Source organism: Patagioenas fasciata, chromosome 15 (genome assembly GCF_037038585.1).
Source record: "Patagioenas fasciata isolate bPatFas1 chromosome 15, bPatFas1.hap1, whole genome shotgun sequence".
NCBI lineage: Eukaryota > Metazoa > Chordata > Aves > Columbiformes > Columbidae > Patagioenas > Patagioenas fasciata.
The window spans coordinates 9,949,023-9,970,899 of NC_092534.1; the positions used below are offsets into that span (position 1 = coordinate 9,949,023).

Here is a 21,877-nt window from a genome sequence, read left to right on the forward strand (position 1 = left end):
TGGACAAACTCTTCTTTTATTAGATGAAAGAGATGCTATCTGTGGCTTCTGGGTTTGTTTTTAAACAGTTTTGAATACCCACATTTTGTTAGTGGTTTGTGATCCCAGACCCAAACTATTGCATAGGCTGGACACCAGCAGAGCCAGCAGCCGGATTCGGGCAGAGCCACCTCCCCTCTGCCGACCCCTCTGGGCACAGCAGATGTGCAAAGTGTCCTGGACCCACTGACAAGCTCAACACTTACATTCTGTTTCCCTCCAGCTTTAAAACCCTTCTATCACAAAAGCCTTCATATGCCACGGATGACTGTCCAGGGTTTTCTTTTGGTTTGGTTTGGTTTTTTAATTGAAGCAGTTTTATGATGCTGAAATGCAGCTCTGAAATAAAAGGTCATGGAAGTGTATCGAATTCATTAAGCCAGTACTTAACTCTGTAGAAAGCCTTGGCAATCATCCCTTTTACCAAAAGGTATAAAAAAGTTGACATACTAAAATTAAAAAAGGTAGCATCAATAACCAAAAAAGTTTCAACCAGTGTTAATAAAACTCCCTTTAAGTCACAACAGTTTCAACAGGCAAATAGTCCCAATACAGGCATTGTAAAATAATAAATCGACTCCTATCCAAATATTATCAAATCAGTCTAAAAATGACTCATCTACACTGTTGTCATTAAGAACACATTAAGAATTCACTTTGTCATCAGATGCCGATATTGTTGCTCCAGAAAGTGTGGAGTATTAACTGCGATTTAGCAATTAAACATAGGTTTTAAAAAATTGGTTTGTAATATTAATGCAAAAGATAGTTCCTTACATAGAAGTACTGTGCTTGCCAGACAAGTAAGATAATACTTTAGGTATAAATCAAACAAATTAAAGCAGAATTATACCACAGTTTTCCTTGAAGACTTAGGGTATGTGTTGCTTCTGTCAACATTTAGCAAACTTAAGAAGCAGAACCTTTGGTTCTTTTAGTCAAGTAAAAATATTCTCCTGTAACCACAAAAATACAACTTCCAGAGAAAATGGAAGTCCATCAAGAAGTCTACTTTCAATAAAACTGAGGTAGTACTGCTCTTTTATTATGTGATGTCTAAGAGATTGAGATACAAATCGCCATCTACTACTCAGTTGACTGACAGGTACAGTAATTTTATAAAACAATCCCAACATTTAGTTTGAAACTCCAAAAAAAGGAATGATCTGGACTCAGTCACCTAACTCTTAAGTTAGCTTAAAATGGGAATTAGCCATATTACAAAAAGCTGTTGCTTACGTTGTCTTTTAGAGCCGTATTACCGGGGGAATTAATGCATTTATAGTTAACAGTTAACACTGCTGTTCATCTCGGTATAAAACCTTAAAATTATTACAGCCTAAAATTTCAACAATGTAAACAGCACTACACACAGTACAGACCTGCCCTGACAGATGCAGTATGAAAAACTTATCTGGCACTGTATAATTTAGCAATGTTAATTTAACCTAACTAAAAAGATCTACATTGTGCAAGAAATATCAGACTTACTTATACTAATCTGAAGTCTTAAAAAAACCCCAAAAACGCTTAACGTGTAGCCAGGGTCAAATATTTCAGGGCAAGAGTAAAAGGAATAACCAAAATTAAGAAAGTGCCTAAAACATGATACAGCATTTTAGAGCCCTTTCAAAGACAAGGCAGAAAAAGGTGTAAAGTAGAAAAATCTGGAGCCTCAGTAATTTCCAGAAACATCCAGAGTTTACATTTCATGAAGGGCAACAGGTTGGTTTTGTCACTGCTGCTTCCCCACCGCTAAGTCTGTTCCTCTGCACACAGGCCCTCTGTGTCCGAAGACTTAATACATTTGGTTTCCTCTTCCTTTTTCCTTCGCTCCATTTCCCACTCCACAAAGGTATCAAAGAGACTCGGCCAGGCCTCGTCCTCGCTGTAGTTGCTAAGGTCCGGTCCAATCACCTGAGTAAAATTTAGAAACATGTTCCACGTGTCCCGGGAGATTCCCTTGATTCCTGAGGGGTTCTCGATTAGGAAGTGTAACCACTGGTCCAAAATGGGAGGCTTGTTTTGGGTGAAGACTAATTTCCAAAGGGCAATGGCTATTTCCCGATGTAGTGACCTCTGTCCTTCTTCAGAGTCCAGGCCGAACTGGAAGGTGAAACGATAGAGATCCTTGAATTTATCTTCCTGCTTGGCTTCATTTAGGAGGCTCGGGAACCTTGCACAAATGCCGTCAATGCTGTCCGCATTTATTGCTTTGCAGCCTTCAAAAAACTCCTTCCTAGTAAGCAAGAGAAGAGCAATTAGTGCAAGCGCTTCCCACCAACCTCCCGTGCGGAACGATTCCAGCACCGCTCAGCCAGGCCGATGGGAAGGGGGCTATCCGGACAAGCCGAGGTGTGTTCTCTGCGCAGGAGCCACAGAGATCCCAGCAAAGGGAGCTACTGGAAGGGGAGATGTTCCAAAGAAACGTCTCATGGCTTGTGGAACCACAGACACCACTCAGATCTCCTCCAGCACTGTTAGCATTACTAAGAGATTTTGCTGTCTGGCTTTCTGACTACTCCATACTGCCATATCCACTGCCTTCCACATTAAAAAATGCATAAAATTTACCACAGAAGAAATGCCAAACACATTTGAAAGCACCATGTTTATGCCCTGAAGCACCACATATAAACCACCTTGATTCAGTATTGCCCATGCCTAAACAGCCGTGCCCTGCGCGAGCTGTTCTCAAGGACACAGCACTTCACTGGGACCTTGCCTGTGGCTTTTGGTCTCTCTTCCAGCCCACAAAATAAAAAGGGTGCCAAGAGCAATGGGCAGCAAGGCACTCGCCAAGAGAGTGGAAGAGCGTACGGCATCACACAGCACAGGCTGCAACGCAACATATAACACTGCTCGAAGCACCAGTCCTGTACTAATTAGCCTACTAATAATCTGGCCAAGTGGGTAGATGGTTAGCTCTGATTGCTAATGAACAAGCGTTATAATCAGCCAATATTTATCAGACTCAGGAGATTCTGGCACAGGATGGGCTGGAGGGAAGGCAGGAGATGGGGCAGCTCTCAGAAAAAATGGAAAACCACGTTGCTTTCCTTGCTGGAAGAAGTGGATCAGCACCCGCTCCACGGAGCGTGCTGTTAAACAATGGTAATTTCTCACTGCTAGATCTGCCCTCTTTCCAAGAAAATCAAAACAATGTTAATAAAACTTGTGGTGGCTGTGTGGAATCAGACACTACTTGTGATTCCTTTACCATGTTAGCAAATACCTGCACCATCAGCCTCCAGTAAATCCACATGTACATTCCAGAGTAACTCATCCATTTGACTGACACCCACAAAGCCTCTGAAGATGCTGGAAAAGCTGTGTTCAGGGCACAGCAGGGGCTTGCTTCAAGGCTCAGAACACCAAAGTAATTTTGAAAGTTCTTAGCTGAATGAAAACAGGCAGCATTGCTCAAACCAATTCTAGATAGACCGGAAGATTTTAAAAAATGCTTCTCTCTCAGCCAGTCCCTGTAGGAAGTCTTTACTTGCTTCTACCTGGACTTTAAATACCAATCACTTGTCAGCCAGTATGGAACAGCTACCAGTGTCAAAAACCTTGTGTTTCCTTCTCTCTCCATCCTTTAACAGGATTACTCTTGGAAAACAACATTAAATTTAACACTGGTTGGGCAGGAACAATTCTTAGGAATCAGTCTGTCATTCTTTCACAGAATGATAACAGAGTTAAAAGCAACTACTAAGGAATATCCCATTACTTTAAAGTGAAGATTAATTTCAATGTCCAATCTCATCACCAAAACAAGGCTGGACACAGTAAAACTACTTTTGGTAAATCAATAATAAATGAATGTCTACAGATTCTCACTACACTGTTCATCACTAGCAGAATAACGTCCAAAAAACCATTTTTGCTCCTGAAACCCACTGTAAGGGGGAGGTGAAAAGATGACAATACCAAGCTTACCTTCTGCAGTGGCTGGAATTAATCTGATCACAAGCAAGTGTTAGAAGAAATAAGTGAAGCTAATGAGGTTGTCTGTCCAACATACAGATGACAGGATATACTTTAACATATGAAAATAATTACAAGTTCTACAAGAACTAACCTTGTAAATTTGCACATGGTAGCAGCCTGGAATTTCCAAGCCAAAACTAGCACTTTAAATTCAGTGGGATCAACACAGAGGTCATTGCAAAATCGTTCCATTCCTTCTTCCAGTATGGCATCTTCCCTTTCATCCTTATACCTCCTAAATAACTCCCCAATCCTTTGGAGCGAAGATTCTTCCGCACTGGAAACAGAATCTTTCTTTGAATCTCCAGAAAACGTCGGAGGCTGACTAGACTCTACAGTGGCATCCGTTTTCTTTGTCCCATTCACAAGTATATCTCCTGAAGACTTCCCGCAAGCTGAACCATGGTCGTCTTTGTGGACTGCGCTTCTCTTACTGTGCGACTTGCTGCCAGATTCCCTTTCCCCATTTTTGCTGCCGAGGGTAGAAGAAGGATTCTTGCACTTGGTGACACACTGGCCCATGATGTTGCAAGCGCAGTTTCTAGAGCAGCCCCCTTGCCATCCAACACCCTCGCAGCTGCTCTTCAACACATCTCACCATGCCATTAGCAGCAGTCCACTAACCTGAAAAACAGTTTCAGGGTCAAATTGCCGTTTCTCCACAAAGAATATTGTTAGTATTAAACGTGGGATAACATTTGCCAGTAAGAGACCGACTTCAGGATATTTAAGTTTTGCGTACTGAAAAGGAGTAGTGTACGGAAGGTTGGCATATGCCATAAATTTCAGGCAATTCCAGGCTGTTTTACCTAGAAATCAATGCAGCTCACTCAGTGGCTGCAGTATACTAACAGGTCCTAATAAAGGAAATTCCTAAAATTCTTACTGTAACATAGGTTACAAAGAAGTTGATTCATGTACAGGCTTCATCAAGACAGACTAGTCTAACCCATAAATATTTTAAAGGAAATGGGTTTTAAAAGTATGCCCACATTTTATATATAGAATATAACACACTGACACAAAGCAGGGGTGGGACGTGGACACTGACGGCACAACTTGGCAGAGCCTTGAACATTAGATTTAGACTGAACCTTCAGCAAAGGAGCTACAGGGATTTCGGGTGTTGTGTGTGTTATTTTGTGTGTGTGTGTTTTGGTTGGTTGGTTTTGGTTCTTGTTTTTTTTTGGGGTGGGGAGGTAGTTGTGGGTTTGGTTTTTTTAAACAGAGTTTGGAATCTAGATTTTTGTTCTTAAAACGTACACCAAGCATATTTGCAGAAAGGAGGCAATGGGCACTTTTCATGAAAGATGGAGTTTAGGAGTTATTCATTGTTTCGAGTGGGCTCCTTCCCCCAGGTAACCAGACAGACAGGAGGAAAGGGCTGTTTTGATGGAACATTTTCAGCCAGACACGCATGCAGATAAGAAGCAGTCATTCCAGTTCCGTTTTCTTTTTTAAAAAATCCAAATTAAAATGCCAACATTATTCCATAATACTCTGTTTTTATAAATCACAATGTTAAAGCCTTGCCTATTTGGAAAAGATATTTTACCCACAGAAAAGGTTCTTAAATTTTCCCTATGAAAACCAAACTAACACTCTGACACTATCCTATCAGCATGCACCCGCGCCGTGGCCAGGCCATTTCCCAGAAACATCAACTCCGAGAAAGCAATTGCTTATCATATTCCTCCTTTAGCACTTATTTGCATTTCATCTCTGCTGTCAGTTAGGCAAAAGCTTCAAACATAAAAATTATGTTTGCCTTGTCTTTGTTTACTGTTTCCAGGTTACAGAACTAGAACAAGAAAGAAAAGAGATAAAAATTGAAAATGAAGACATGAAATAGATGCCATGGCAGCTTTTCTGTCCGCTTCCTTGGGTAAAGCTCTTCTGAGACCAGACCCCTGTTTTAAGCTGTAAATCAACTTGGAACAGCAGCACCAAGTGCAGATGAATTGAACAGAAATCAGTATTACAAACACAAATCTTCTCTCAGCCATTATACCTGGTTTGGCAAAACAGCACATGTGCAGCTTCATGAGGGGGGAAAAAAACCAAAATAAATCTTTTTGCTACTACACCACAATAGACAAAATGCTGGTTTCAACTACCTGGCATCCCTTCCCCTCCCCAGCCCTTTTTCTTTAGCCTATAACCCACAAACAAAATTAACAAAAACCTATTTTTAAGCAGCAGAAGGAACAAACATCTGCTTTAAAGATGAACTTTATTATAGACAGCTAATGTTCAATTAATGCATTCAAGAATAATTCCTTATTCATTTGTATTTTAAAGGATTCATTAAAATATGCATTTCCACATAAACATCCCAAAAGACAATTGCTCTGTTCCTTAGTATTTCACAGCTCTCTCTGAATTGCAGAGCAGAGCCTGGCACTGGTGCCTGTGCTGCCCTGCATCCGAGCCACCTCGTCTTCTCTAGCCTACACCAGTCATTTCTTCATTACACCAAAACAAACAGGATATTATTAGGCAGTGTAAATTACTGCTTAGTGATTAACTTCGAGATACCAGCCTTCCTATTCCTCCTCCCCCCCACCTTTAAACTCATCAGCATTCAAAAAGCTCAGTCTACACTAATTCTTGTTCTTCCATCAGTTTCTCAAAAGCAGTTTGTGCTACTTCGGCCAAGTTTTGCTTTAGAGAGAAGCATGCAAGTAAAGGAACAGAAAAAAAAATCCTGCATAAAAACTAGTATTATAGTTTAAAGTAGAGTCTAGCTAGTTTATAAAACTTTCTGCCCAAACACATAACAGCAACTATCAGCTGTTGGGGATTCGGAACAGCTTTTCCCTGTGAGCTGGTTAAAGAATAGTTGCCTATTAGTGAATGGTACTTTCCTCTAAAGTAGGTGGCAATACTCAGATCACGCACAGCACAATGGACAGAGATGAGTCCAATTCACTTCAGGAATCCAAGTTTTAAGTTAAAAAAAAAAAAGTTTGCAAGACTAACTTACATAATCTGTCCATAAATTTTCCCCACAGGAGTGATTCATGTTGTCTTGCTTCCTAAGCAACGGTTTATATCAGTGATGATAACAATCTAATATTCTATAGTCTTCCCAGTGACATCATCAGTATGATGAAACAGAGGGGGTCTGCTGTCATTCGCTGTTATGAAAAGTCAGCATTATACCAGGGAGGGAAGGTCCGCCAACATGATTAAACACCTGTATGTGAGGAGGTGTCCCCTGGAGAGCACAGTGACACTCACCCAGAGTGGAAGTTGACCCCGGCCCCGCCACACACCCCTCCAACACACACCTTCCCGTGCGCTGACCCACCTGCCTACACGGGGCTGACGGCTGCTCCCCAACCGCTGCTGCCTGGGCTCTGCCAGCACGGCCCTTCCCTGCACATCGGAGTTCTTCCTTCTGCCTGCCGAGGGGCTTCTCAGAGCACAATCCTACTCCTCCGGAACAACCACAAGAAGATACTGAAGTACAGTTGCTGCAGTTCCTCGCTTTTCTAGTATGTGAAACTTGATGCCCCGTGCCAGATACTTTGAAGCATTCTACCCCAAAAATAGCAAAACCAGCCTGAAAAAAAAAAAAAAGATAAAGAAAAGTCAGACTGCATCCGCTGGCAGGCTGGGGATGTATCTGGTTTTATAAAAGACAAGCCTTTTGGCGCTCCATCAGTTACCCTTTTATAAAACGCCTTCACTGTGCTGGATCCACTTCACTTACCAGTCACCTCCGCTTCCTACATGACTCAGGTTTCAAGGCATGAGAGGAACAAGAGCCTCGGAAGGAGATAGAAACAAGTGGGAGAACTCAGTCCTTTTGTTAGGGAAGGCTGGAAAGAGGATCCAATTGCAGCACCAGGAGCTGCACTGAACTCAGTGTTGGCGGTGTGTGAACACGCACACTCAGGAAAGCGAGCAGAGCTACTCACTGAACTGTGGGGCAAAGCACGTGTCACGTTGTGCCGATTTCAGCTAAGTGAGCACAAGGATGCACAGAAAGATTTCTCCCTGCTTATAGGGAACTACAAGTATAAAGTTCTTGCCCACCCAAAGGTTGTACTGAATCAGTGGCAAAGCACCAATTCCCAAGAGCAAAATTATTTTAACAGGCTTGTCCAATGTAACAGCGAGACACAGAAGGCCACGTTGACCACTGGTTTTGCCATTCTACTACAAAAGATCAAAATTTAGGGCTAAGGTTGGAACGTTCTCCGCACCACAAGATGCTGTACTCCCAGAGAAGTCTGATTACTCAGACAAGAATTGAGCAATAATCTACAGTAAATATGAATCACCAAGATGCCCATGAGGCCACCTTCCACACAACAGCAACTGCAAAGCAGAGGCTGACGGTGATGTTCTCTGCTCCATTCTAGAAGGGAGAAAGCAACTGGAAACAACAGGACAACTAGTGCTGGTGAATAACGCCAGTTACAGGAAAGCCACCCCCGAAGAACAAAGGACGTGTAGAGTCATAATGCTCAATGCAATGAACGGAAAACCTAAAGAAGATCGGAAAGACCTTGCTAGTGCCGGATGGGGCTTTCTGTTTTGTTTTGGGGGAGGTTTTAGCCTTTTTTTTTTAGGTGCTGTAAATAAAGTAGGTTTTCTCCATTTTCAAGTGGCAGATCACACATAAGCCGAGATTTGAAGGGAGCCAAACAAGAAAGTGACTCAGTAATAATTTTCTGTCATACAGGCACACCATGGCACAACTGAAAACTCTGCAGTGGGGAAGAGCTGGCAGGAGGAGAAAAGATGCAAAGGAGATACTTAAGTAACCCTGTATTTTTCCTTAATGACTGATTTCATTGTAGTAATAGAAATTATTGGATATGACCAGAGAATAACAAAACACAGCCAAGCATTATCCTGTTTAATAAAGTGTTGCATCAGAAGGTATTTACAATGAATTTCAAAATGCAGAAAGTATCAAGAGAGAAGAGGAAAATAACCCTCCATACATTCAAGAACACCTCAAAGACAAATTTAAGAAATCTGATAACAAAAGGGGATACAGCTCAGCCAACCATTAAATCCCTTCCCAAGTAGCAGCTCACTAGCCAAGGCAAAGACAACACTGCCAGAGCTTAATGAAGCCTCAACTTTTTTGCAAACACTTGAGCATAGCTTGTAAGAATTTTAGAATTTCACTATGCCTTATCTACTTTTAGTGGACAGGGATGCATGACTTCAAAAATAGCTGAGAGGAGGGAACAGTACCATGGCTGCCCCACCTTTTTCCCACTCTGAACAGATCCAGAGAGCTTTGCACTAGGCAGGCACGAGCGGATCACTGCGACTGCTGAACCAGAAGCAATCACTGCTCTAACAGTTGATGCTGGGCAAGTGACCTTGTAAGCAAACATCTGATACTTACATAGTTTCAGCTACACAGGGAATCATTCCACTGGCTTCACGGCCTCCTTCAGACTCCCTGGGTTCCACATGGAATGCTGTAAGATGAAATACCACAGAAATCGTTACATTTAGAAGAGGCTATGAAAACGATAAAATGCACCAAATTGCTCAGAAGCAACTACACAATTAACAAAATACATAGTCAAAATCAATCTGTTGAGACATTTTATAAAAACACTTCACTTTTTAACTTACAAAGTAGCATTAACACCATTAACTCTGCATTGCCATATAAAGCATAGATCAAGTACTGAATGCAACAAACAAGTTCAAACATTTGTTAGGAGTAAACACACACTTCTAGATACTTTTATGTCTTTCAGCATGGGAAAGTTAATTCCTCATTTCATGCACTCAAAGCAAAAGAGGGGACATACTACCATTGTCAATGCATGTTAGCTGAGCGGCTGTTTAATCTGTGAATGTCACAGTTGCTACCTAGCAAAGCATAATTTAGGTCTAGAAAGTAATTCTCTTTTTTCATTCTCTAGCACATTCTTTTCCGTGTTTGTTTTCCCATGTTCAGTTGAGCTGACTCAACTTCACTTCTCTTAAATTCCCAGCTCTGCTATATAACTACGAAGCTCTGAAGAGAAAATGACAGACAAAGGTATGTCTGGTTTGTGTAGTAAGAGCTACAACTGCAGCACGTAGTCAACACCTCCATTTGCACCTGATCAAAAAACCAAAACAAAACAGTTCTGGCAAAGCTGCTCTGCTCTACCATACTAACAAAAACCATGAAAACACCCTGGTTTTACATCTCTTACTACACCGAGGGAACGGACAGGTGATCAAAAGCTGCTTTTCTGCATACGTACTTTTTACACAAGACCTACTTCTTAGGAAACAAGTAGGAACATTAGCTTGTTCAGTGCTTGCTTCAGCAGAAACCAGGGAAGGGATGTAGAAGGGCAATCATGAAACACGTTCTTATTGCACATGCCAATCTCCACATAAGTTGACTATTCCCCAGACTTGAGTATTACATGTGGATTACGGCAAATTTGATCAACAAATAAAACCCAGGTCAGATCAAATTTTTTCAAAAAGCCTTTAAAAGCCCAGGGAAATGGGCATCCAAAACGCTTCAAAACCCCTGAAGCTGTGCAGTGGTATTTTCACCTGTAATACACACAGACTGAGCAAAACCATATCTCTGCTGAACCATTTTTAGGTGTTTACTTTTGAGATGCATAGTCCAAAAAGCCTACTTCACTCTGCACTTATATCTTCACTTCCAAACCTCATCCTCCACACAACCAACCACCCTTTTGCCCTCCACAGGAGCCTCGCAGCTCTTTTAGCGTACGCTTGTGCTGAAAGGGCCACCCTGTGCCAATGCGGAGCCACCAACCAGCTCAAAGGCGTCCGGGAACAGAGGAGCTCCTGCCTCTCTTGTGGTGCAAGTACTAGCTTGGATTTCTTTCTGTTTGACCAGAGCATCCCATGAATTCCAAGAATTTAAGAAAATGTAACATCTGGCACTTCTATGTTAATTTCTTTCAGCCTCCTGCAACTAAGTAATTCCTTTTATATATCATTGGGTGAGGAAAGAAGAGATGGGGGAGACACAGGGCGCTGTGCAGCCTTGTTCCCCCAGGAGCCTGCTTAACTAGAGAAGAGGAAACATCTTACACTTCACATTTTAAAAAACCTTGTCGTGGCAGCTTTAGGCAACAAACTACCTACTTTACAAACAAATCTGTATTTCTTTGGAAGAAATCTATGACCCACCCAATCTACATTTCCAATTGACTACAGCATCTACTGGAAGCAAACACTTATTTCAAGTTCAAAAGAAGGTGAATCTGATGGAGTTCAGCCCTACCAAGCAAAAGCCAAACTTTTTCAGGTTGTTTGATGTAGTTTCCACATTGGCTGACCTGTACACACACAGAGTCTGGAGTCAGAAGCCAGAAATGTTAACACCTGTTAGAACCACCAGCTACAATTCTTCCCTCATTTTTACTACTTTTATTCCACCAAGTTGCCCATTTCACCTTATTTAATTTTTAATGAAGCAGCAAGTGTAAACTTCTGCAAGAACACAATTACGGGATGTGGAATAAAAAGTTACTATGAGTTAGCAGTTAAAAAAAACAAGCTCTTCAAGCCTGTGTTTAAAGGGTATCATAGCACAGCAATGCGTTGTCAATGACTTCACCCTAAATCACGCAAGGTGACTGCGGCGGGGGCGGAAAGAAGCGTCGACACTCCCGTGGCACAGGTTTTAATTCAGTCCTTGGGTCAGGGTTGCAAGGTACAGCCGTGCGCTGTGATCACCAAGCATCCCCCTGGCTGGTGCAGGAGGAGCATCACGCTACAGTAACTCAGAAAACAGCCTGCATCCCTCGTTAGTGATCCTCCTCAGCAGTCCACTGGGGAAATAAACAAGCAGCATGAACCCTCTGGGTTATGGAGACCTTTGTTTTGCTCACCTGCCTCTTTCTGCACCTGTGTACAACTCCCCGCTGTGACTCTGGCTCTCCCGGGTGCTGGGGCGCGGAGGATCACGCTGCAGAACACGGCAGCACCAAAGCCTCTCACCCTTGACACTCCTCAGCAGCAGCTTTTCCAGGGGTAAAGGCTGAAAGTGTTCTCACAAAAAGGCAACTTTCTTTGCTTTTCTGTGGGGAATCAGTGAAAAATTAGTGGCATTTCCCTCTTCACCAGGCAGAAATTGAGAAGATCAACTCTGCGCCTGGAAGATGTTACTGTGCAGTTAAGAGTTTCACACTACAGCAGCAAAGCACTTGGTGCGTAAGTGTTAAAGCATTAACAAAGCGTCGGTCAGCAATGCCATCACATTACAGAAACTCCTTATTTCAAGTCGTAACTTGCAACGAAACTTTCTCGGCAAAAGCACTCTGACCCAGCACAACAGGCACATTACGGGCTTTCATTAGCCCAAAAGACACCTCACCACGTCCCTAACCAAGCGCCGTGGCAGCACCCATCGGCCACACAGATCTGCTCCACACCTCTGCTGCACAAACACCTTTATGCAAACTTACTGAAGAGGAAGTGTAAGAGCAGGAAAGTGCTGCCGCAATTAGTTAAAATGAATTATTAGTTTGTCAGGCTTCCTGCAGTTCAAGCACCTTTCAATGAACTACAGCCAGGTTCTGATTTCGGGGGCACACAGAGGTGAACTTCGTGAATCTGTTCCAAACCATGATAACAAACTACTTCTGATTAACCTTGCTTTAAGCTTTGGAAACAAACTGGATTTAGAAATCTGATCAAACTGGGTAGAGTTTGTCTCTACCGAACACACTGGTTTCAGAGCAGAAGCCAGTTACATAGATGCATGAAAAGGGACCCTGCAGAGTTTCGGCTGGCCCTTGGCAGAAGGCTGAACAGTAGTCAATAGGAAAACCAAGCCAGACAACACATGTGGTGGAGTCTGAATATTTTTTCAAATGAGATATGGACTTCTTTGAGAAACACCATACTGGAAAAGCTTAATTAGTCTGGAAGGGAAGAGAGAGGCAGGTACAAAAATATCTTCAAAAAAATTCCAAGTAACAATACAATCAGAAATGGCTTCATCATATCTACAGCCCATAATTCTGGGCCAACTCTCAGTGCCAAGAACCAAAGCTATCACTCAACCTCTTCCTAAAAGAAGCCCCACAGTCGCCAGGAAGGAGGCAAAAATCCCTTAACAAACAACCGCGGCTCCGTGTGCCGTGCTGCCGCTTCAAGTCCAGGGCTGGAGCGTCAAGGGAGATTTTTCCGTTCAAGACTGGCAGAAGAAAGCTCCATTCTGCACTCCTGAAGAACAGCCTATTAGGACACAGGATGTGACACCACATTTCATGTTCAAACTCCAACAACCAATCTTAAGAAAAAATGGAATAGATGTTTCAGATCTGTACTTCACGGTGTGCTGTTAACTATACTAGGTTAGCTTAATGTGAAAAATAGGGAGAGACTAAGGGCACCTTACTTTTTCTCACGCAAGACACATTCCTCAAGCAGCTTTTTCAGCAGACACACATGCATCCTTGAATCCCACCCTTTCTTTCACACTCTAACCACACAATACCTTTTTTACCAATTACTTCTCATTGTTTTTCCACTTGGCCCCATTAAAAGGTTTTAAATCCTTTCCTATTATGTGTTTCATTCTACTTTATTAGGTGGGTGGAATGATTTGTTATGATTATCGTATTTTCACAGAGCAAACCCAAGTCCGGTTAGCTAAATAGCACATAATCTTAGCAGGGTGCCTTCAGGTGCTTCTGTAATGTAAATAAATTAATGAACTAATTCACTCAGCAGCAGTACTTGTTTTGAGAAGCCTATTTAGGCCATGAGCAAGACAGCAGGCAGAGGGGAAATCAGCACAGCCAAATGATGTGGCTGTTCAAGATCACGCCATCAGTTTTCAGCAAAGCCAAAACCAGAACTGCAACCAGATTCCATCCGATTCCTGATCTCACACATACTTAGACATGAACAAACTCGTTTATTTTGCTACACATAACTCAAACCCTGGATGAGTTTGAAGCTACCACCTTCAAAAACCCCAAGATCCCTGTCAAAGGCCACACAACTCTCAAGGTCCACCACTTAGAAACAAATCAAACCATCATCTGATGAGGGTTTGTGGGTTTTTGCCCTGTCATATGCAAAGGGTTGTAAAAGAATAATCCTTCAGTATTTTTCCAGGGTACACTGTAACTTCTGCCCAGCACGACAGACCTTTAGCACTTTGGTATGTATTATGAATAATTAAAGCAGCACACACCAGGGGAATAGCTACTCTGTGTTCAGACACAGTCAGTTCACATCTCTGCAGCAAAACTGCAAATTATGGGACCACAGAAATCACGACCCTCAGATATGTGACACAGACAGAACCCACTGTAAGCATCTGAAAGTAGTTGTGTGACAAATACGTGCCTTACTGCACCCCAGTCAATTCCCTAAATTAATCTATGGAAAACTGCAACTATCCTGTAGCCAAACCAAAATAACTTTGAAAAACCACCTCAGTCTACAATCCACTCTGCAATGGAAAAAAAATATTTACTTTTAAAGCGAGCTAAGTGTGCACAGGCTTTCTTTCGCTCTGCGTTCAGCTAGCAGACTTCACCTCGAGGCAACTGAGGCACCTTCATCCATTACATTCAGCCGAATATAATTCAGGTAGATATCAAGTGATTCCTGTAATAATAACCAGGTACGCTTTAAACTAATTGCAGTAAGTGAATATATTTCTTACTGCTGTCAACAATGAAGAAAACACGCCAATTACACAAAAAGAAGTCTTTCCAGCAGCTCTGTTACCAGTGTCCCACCTCCAGCACAAAGCAGCTATGAGAACTGTGACCCATACAGCTGCCTGGCAGGGCAGCAAAGGGACAAGACAAGAGCCAGACCACCTCATAAGATCACTCTTGGCAGCAGATGCTCACAAGCCATCTACAGAAGACCCACCAGCCATCTCGGTAAGTGTAACAGAGTTTTCAGGCTGCCAGCCAAAAGAATCACTCATTTCATGCCATTGTGTAGGAACTTCATCACCAGCTGACCACGTAAATACTGGAATCACATTGAAGTTATGCACAAAGAATCGTTCCAAGTGAAGGGACTGACATCTGAAAGTGCTTCAAGAACATATGCTTGGATTTTTAAACTGACTGCAGTTTTTAAAACAGCAAATACACAAAGCCACCTGCAGAGACCCACTTCTCTCTCCTGATTTGAGTCCTGACTTCCCTGTCACAGTGAATGACACCAGCACTCCTCCCTGTACAAGGGATGCTGCAGTATTTACGTGTTAACCATATCAACAGCTTCAAAGCAGCTCCTTTAAGTACTTGAACTTAGGTCATCACTTGTAACAAAGACTCTCAGCTCTCCTTGAGAAATCTGGTGGCAGCTTCAACCAACACATACGTTTTGTTAGTAAGTCTTCACAGATCCCTGATTTCACTTGGCGTCCCATGTCTCACAAGAGACAGAAGCTGCATAGGTACCCTGTGCTTCACAAGACATAATCACTAACTCCAAGCACAGGTAACCGTGTCTGAAGCTGGTGTACGTCAGACCTTCGGCACTTTCAGGCTGCCCATTTATGTGCTGATCCAGAGTACCTGGGGCTTTCTGTACAGACTCATATGTAATGAAAATATTGAACGGCCAGCATACGACCAAAGCCAAGTTCTAGGACATCTGTGTTTGTGAGTCTATTACTAAGCTACACACGCCACCCATAATCATAGGCATTAAGATTATTTTTCTCCTTCCCTTTTAATTTTAAAAGAAAAAAGATAAGACTGATGGCATTAAATGCTTCAAAGTTGCAGAATGAAAAGTTGTGTTACACTACAAAATTTCAGAGTAAGAACTAAAAACTGTCACTTTCTGCTGCTGTGTGGATGCAAAAATAAGGCTGTTTTTTTCAGGAGCACATAATCTTTTTGATTTAAAAAACATGTTCACTGAACAGGAAAAGTGAGACAACAAATAACTGTGACTGTCATACCATCTTTGGCAGTCTGACTTTCTGGGAATAACAAACTGTGACAGGAGGTCAGTAACGGCATTCTCACATTTTGCTAAGTAAGTTTTGTCTTTCACAAAACAGATGCCACAGACAGAACAGCATTTATAACTATTCTGAGGCAGATTATACCAACTCATTCTCTTCACTGGAATCCTATCTCACCACCTATGCTTTTGTTGATTTCTCTACAGTATCCTTATTTCTGCGAAAGAGGTCTTTAGTACTTACAGCTAAGTAGTCACCTAACCACCACTCTTCTAGTAACAAAACATCGCAATTAAATAACCAAAAATCCAGATTTTCTGCCTCCTTCAAAATGCAGATGATTGGACTGGAGATCTGCCTCTCAAGACACATGGAAAAAATGGAGACATAACAAGTCTAAATGGGTTAGTCCTCAGATTATCTTCTAGGCAAGAGGCTTTAATTCACTTTCTCTTCTGTTTGCTCTGTCCTGGTTCACACCAAGATCAGAAGCAGATCACCAAACTGTCACACCAGAGCCACACAAGACAGGAAGAACTTCCTTATGTCATCATAAAGAATCCTGGTATTCCTGCAAGGGAAAGCAGAGCTCCCCTTTGGTTTGCCCACCCCATCGCCCCTGGGGCCCTCACACTTGCTCACCCACAGCCAGTTACCAGTAGCTGAGCAGCCCCACCAAACCTTCTCAGCAGAGGGTGAAGTTGAGGTACAAGTGAACGACGGGAGCGCGTCTGCAAGTCCTGGCTTTGCTGATCACTCCCTGGGAAAGTTTCAACTCAGATCTGTAATTACCTGACTCAAACTAGAGTCAATCAAAAGAGGGGAGAGAGACAGCTGAGTATTTCAAAAGACACACTTTGGCCAACTTACTGTGTAGAAGACACCAAGAAAACTAGCACAGACAGTTTACTCATGTCATATGTTTACAGGGGGTAAATCGCAGGTGGCTCTTCACCAAAAGGCAACATCTGCACTGAACATTTACCACAGAATTACCATTGTTTTGAGTCAAGTTACTATGTCATTACTGCTGAATAACTTGGAGTAAAATATACAATTAGTCCATGTCACCAAAGCAGACAATCTGCAAAACACTACAGCCATTTAATCTAGTATTTTTAAAAGGAGGAAGGGGGAAGAGACAAGAAAAATTATTAGATTTCCAGTAACCAGAAGACAAAGCGCATTAGTCAGAGACAAATAAAGGAAAGGAAGTCAGGGAGATAAGATGCAGACCCCTAGGGAGAAGCAGCGGAGAGAAGGAGCCCAGTCGGGGAATTCTGATGAAGGCTGTTAAGGGGGTTCCCTCTTCTTGTGACTATCAAGACTTTCAAGTGTTTATAGATTGTTCTTTCAGTCTCCAAGAATTCTGTCTACTGATCTTCAGCTCCTCCTTTATTTTTAAGAATGAGGATGAAAGAAAGGACTGCTTTTCTAACACTCTAAGCCTTCATTTTTACAGTCTCCTGATTGAGAGTAGTGTTTTCCTGTTACATTCCCTACTACAGACCCATGTGCCTAATGGAACAATAACACTGTTTCTGCACTTTGTGAGTTCTTACAAAGTGCTAAAACCCTACCACAGTGGATTTTATAGTGCTGCAAGGCTCTTAATTAAATTTATCAACACTTCTCCAGCACCATTAAAGAAACCCGAGTACTGTAGTGCAGGACAGTTCTGACAGTACTGGGGTACTCACACTATGTATTTCTTTATATCCAAACCACCTTTACATTGTTTTCTGCCTGTCATGATGAAACACAAGTTTACAAGAGTCAGGTCTATCCCCCCATTCTTCCACTCCCTTTTCATCTGCTCTATATTCCCCTGCTCCAATACATCTACACACAACGCACAGGTTTTTTTCCTGTTCCTGAAGCCGAACCAAACCAAGCCTCTTCCTCATCCACACGCAAATTGGTCAGAACAAGTCCCAGTCTGTCAAACTGTCTGGCAGCTGCTCTTGCTCAATACACACTACTGTAATTAACATCAGTGAAGGGCTTCCAAAAGAGCTGGTCTTAGTATCCTCTCAAAGCCACTCCTTCAGTTCATCTGATCACCTTTTTTTAATCCAATCCATGCTAAATGGAAGCAAGATGTAATTATAAATGAATTTCCAAGATCAACAAATTATAAGAACTACTGACACAAATCTGTCAGAATCTGCCATGAACTTGACAACATTCAACTCCAAAATACAGCAAGAAACTGCAGAAAAGACACCTAACTCAGCCTTAAAGATCCAGGAGCAGATTATGTATCATATTGCAGGTTATTAGTCTCAAGATTAAAGCAATTTCAAAAGCATCACAACGAGCAACCAAGTAGTACCAAAGCTGTAAGTTCCCCCATTAATAGTTTTGTGATTTTTAAAAGGATTAGAGTAATTCATGCATGCATATAACCTGCTCTTAGGAAATAATCAGACTTTTAGAAATCATTACAAGAGCTGATATTTACAGTAAGTTTGTAAAGCCAGTTGTACTTGGCAAATCTGAACTAATTCAACACAGACCACAAGCTTCTGTTTTCTGCTGATCTGCAGAAAATCTTTGCGTTAGACTGTGCGCTGCCTTTCATGTAAAGGGCTATGAAGGTTTTCCACAGACCACTAACACACACCTGTGTGGGGAAGATTTTAAAGACAATCTACAGAACTGACAAGCACATTAAGTCAGATCTCTCTACTTTCACACACAATCTTAAACAAAGGACTAGTTTTCTTTTTCAGAGAATTATTTTTTTACCAGGGAAACAATCATAAGCTTTCAGATGCGCTTGAGAAACAACACTACTCAGACGTTCTCTTTTCCGATCACTAGCCCAAATAAAACACTAATAGTGTAGTTACACATTAACTGTTTAACAAAAAGGCTCTTAAACAGATAATTACGTGTTTAGAAGATGTCTTTTGATCGGACATTCTCCCAAAGACCATGCAGCACAACTGCAACCGCCAGCACGGACTGTCTAATTTTCAGCAAGGTAAGGCAGTTCTGTGCTTTTTTGATTGTACAGCTATACCCCTTGTTTCAGGGCATTTAACCTATTACCCCTTTAAATTATGCAGCAGATGTTACCATTTTTTACAAAGTTACCAGCTGCGGATCAATGCTGTATTCAGATACTTGGCATCAGACTGTTCAGTTATCAATGTAACATTTTGAAGGACAGCGTATCAGCACTGTTAACTATTTAAAAGATAATCAATGATTCTTTCCAGCAACCACAGCTCTAATAGGAAAGGTGTATTCTTTCAACCATTATCTGCGTGAAACACTGACAATGAGACTTACAATTTAAGTTGTTATGAGTGGCTTATTAGTACAAGAGTGACGGCAGCTTCCCAGGAAGGGTAAATACACTCAGGAGGGGGAGCACAAGCTAAGGTAAGAAGCGGCTGTGCAAAGGTGGTATGTTCAGATTGCAATAACTATTTTGGAAATAAATCGCTGTCTTTTCCCTGAACTCCTCCTGGTGCCACGCGTGTCCGTGCTGGGCAGGAGGCGGCTGCTCTCCCAGCCCGGGGGATGTGGGGCTGCTTGCACAGAGCTGCTTTGGCGAGAAACGTGTTAGGACCCTGCAGACGGCACACACCAAGATGAAAAAATAAGGAAAGTCACCCCGGAGGAGTCAGCGCCGCTGCGGGGGCACCGGGGGGCGCCGGGCGGGCGGGGCCGAGCGGCCGCACCGGCCTGCGGGGGGCGAGACCCGGCACACACCGGCCGAACAGCCCCGGCCGGGACCGCCCCGCGGCACAGGGGGAGGCTGCAGCTCCCGGCCGGGCACGTCGGGACCGACGGGCCGTCCCGGCGGTTCCAGCCCCAGGGGCCGCGCGGTAAACGGCTCCTCGAGCCCCCACCGTGAGGGGGCAACGGCGGCGGCGCGGGGCCCCCAGCGCCCAACCGGCCCTGGCGGGGCTGAGGGACAGAGTGGCGGTCCCCGCCACCGCCGAGCCCACCGGCCGGGCCCCGCAGCCCGCGCCGCCGTCCCGGCCGAGCCCCGAGCCGGTCCCGCCGCCGTCCCCCACCCGCAGCCCGGCGCGGACGGGAAGAGACACGGTCCAATTCACTCACCTCCGCGGCTCCTGCGAGGCTGCTCCCCCTCCTGCATCACTTCCGGGGGTGAGCAGTCAGCTGGCGGCGGCGCCGCGCCCTGACGTACAGCGACGTGCCCGACGCCGCACGCACGGTGAGGGCACGAGAGGGCAACGGGCCGCCACCTCCTGCGCCCACCGAATCGGGGGGACGGGGCGCAGCGGGGCGGAACCGCCGCGAGAAGGCGGGGAGTGGGTTCTCAGCGCGTTTCTTCCCGAAGGTAAAGCGAGGGGGGTGGAGAGCGGGCAAGCCGACACGCGGGGAAGACAGAGAAGGGGAGAGGCTGGAAGTTTGCGGGTTAGGCCAACCCCCTCCGCTTCACGCCTTGGTTCCGTCCGGCTGCGGGGGGCAGTACCGTCTCGGCCACTAGGGGGCAGAAGGGCGCCCGCGTTTGCAGCGCCCCCCAGGGGCCGGGCGGCTCCGGGCAATGGGGGGGGGGCGGCCATCGCCATCTTCGCGTTGGCCTCAGCCCCGTGTGGGGCACAGGACGCTGGGGACAGCCCAGCCCTGCAGCCACCCAGCTCTTGGCCACAGTGCCACTGCCCACCATGTGCCGTGTAGCCGTGGCCTTTGCCAGGCAGCCCTGACCCCCAGGGCGAGGAGCAGCCATGCTGCCCGGCCAGGCCCTGGCTGCAGCTGGCCCAGCTCCCTGGTGCTGGGTGAGAGTCCCGTGTGTAACTGTGCTGATCACCACACTGTACAATCAAAAGTGTTTTCTTCCTCAAAACCACAGGAGCAGGTTGACTTGATGAAAGTCAAATCAATTTTAAAATATCCGACAGCATTAAAGGCTTCTGAAATGCCCCTTTGTTCCAAGATACAATGTATAAAGATAAAAACAGCTGTTTGTCCTGTTCTTAGTTGTGTTTGTGTAAGGTGAATAGGAATACTGACAGAATGGTGTAAACAAGGAAGAACTATAATTTGCCTTTTAGTAACAGGATGCCTAATTTAGAAGAAGGTTCCTTAAGTGAATTAAGTCTGAAAAATTCTGCATTAATGGTGGCGTCTGATGGTCAGGGAGTCCTGAACCTCCCGCCTGGGCCTGCAGCTGCTGCTGCTCTGGGGCTCCTGTCAGGGCTGCCCTCTCCCCTCCCCACGGACACTGGGGGCACACTCGGGCTCTCCCCCTGGCTCCACGTTCCTGTGCCCAGCGCTGTCTGTGGGGCAGGAGCCCCAGGGGCCGATCCAGTCGCCATTCAGGAGAGTCCAGTGCAAATACCGCGTGAGGCTTTGTTGGCAAAACTCCCAAATTCAAATGGGATTCACACACTTGTTTTCCAAAAACCAAGTATTTTTTCAATATATGCCCTGCTACAGTTGTGTAATAGTGACTAAAAACATATCTACCAATGTCCTGGGACTGAAGCGTTTGGAAATGGAAGCAGAGGGTTCATGATTATTAAATGACCCACAGAATGCAGTAAGAAAGGGGGTAGGGAGGATTGTTTCTGTGCTAGCATTAATATCTATACCTGTTCTCCACTTTGGGAGCAGTTCCAGTACTGGGAAATAGTTCTATTCAGGCATACAGTTGCATTTGGTCCAAAGCCAAGGTATGAATAAGGTGCATAAATCCATACTGGGGTTTGTGTCCATGTTGTTATATTTCTGTATCCTATATTATATAAGTAAGGCCATCCAAGGATAGCTGAGATTTCATTTTCCCTGCTAAATTTGTTGCACTGTATTAAAACCTCTCTTTCTGCTTGTGACTACTAAAGAACTAAACACACAGGAGGAGAAAATGGTTCTAAATGTATGAAAGCATGAGCAACAGGGTTGCGCAAGACTAGACACAAGTTCGCGTTGCTTTAGAGT

At 44.0% G+C, this 21,877-nt stretch overlaps 2 protein-coding genes across 8 annotated transcripts in view; one reads left to right on the forward strand and one right to left on the reverse strand.

The window, feature by feature from the left end:
- On the reverse strand, positions 1-20,289 carry DCUN1D3 (defective in cullin neddylation 1 domain containing 3). Of its 4 annotated transcripts, XM_065850737.2 has the most exons (6): positions 20,036-20,275; positions 11,889-12,077; positions 9,407-9,482; positions 7,343-7,597; positions 4,121-4,653; positions 1-2,278 (listed from the first exon to the last, which is right to left on the reverse strand). In XM_065850737.2, the coding sequence occupies exons 5-6, from the start codon at positions 4,549-4,551 to the stop codon at positions 1,795-1,797; spliced, it is 915 nt and encodes a 304-aa protein (XP_065706809.1). In that variant the 5' UTR covers positions 4,552-4,653; positions 7,343-7,597; positions 9,407-9,482; positions 11,889-12,077; positions 20,036-20,275; the 3' UTR covers positions 1-1,794. The 4 variants fall into 4 exon arrangements, with proteins under 4 accessions (XP_065706809.1, XP_065706811.1, XP_065706810.1 ...); XM_065850739.2 differs by lacking the exon at positions 7,343-7,597 and having other exon boundaries at positions 20,036-20,289; XM_065850738.2 differs by lacking the exon at positions 11,889-12,077 and having other exon boundaries at positions 20,036-20,106.
- The window catches only part of LYRM1 (LYR motif containing 1), a 12,044-nt gene continuing 10,228 nt past the window's right edge, over positions 20,062-21,877 (forward strand). For 3 of the 4 annotated variants that reach the window (XR_011741491.1, XM_065850741.2, XM_065850742.2), the window contains exon 1: positions 20,157-20,276. The gene's annotated coding sequence lies outside the window, so the exon portion shown is untranslated. The other variant, XM_065850743.2, reaches the window with a different exon arrangement.

Coding starts and splice junctions, on each gene's coding strand:
- DCUN1D3 (XM_065850739.2), bottom strand. CDS start 4,551: ATGGGCCAGTGTGTCACCAAGTGCAAGAATCCTTCTTCTACCCTCGGC. Junction 2,279..4,120: donor ACCATGTGCAAATTTACAAG/GTTAGTTCTTGT, acceptor CTTGCTTACTAG/GAAGGAGTTTTTTGAAGGCT.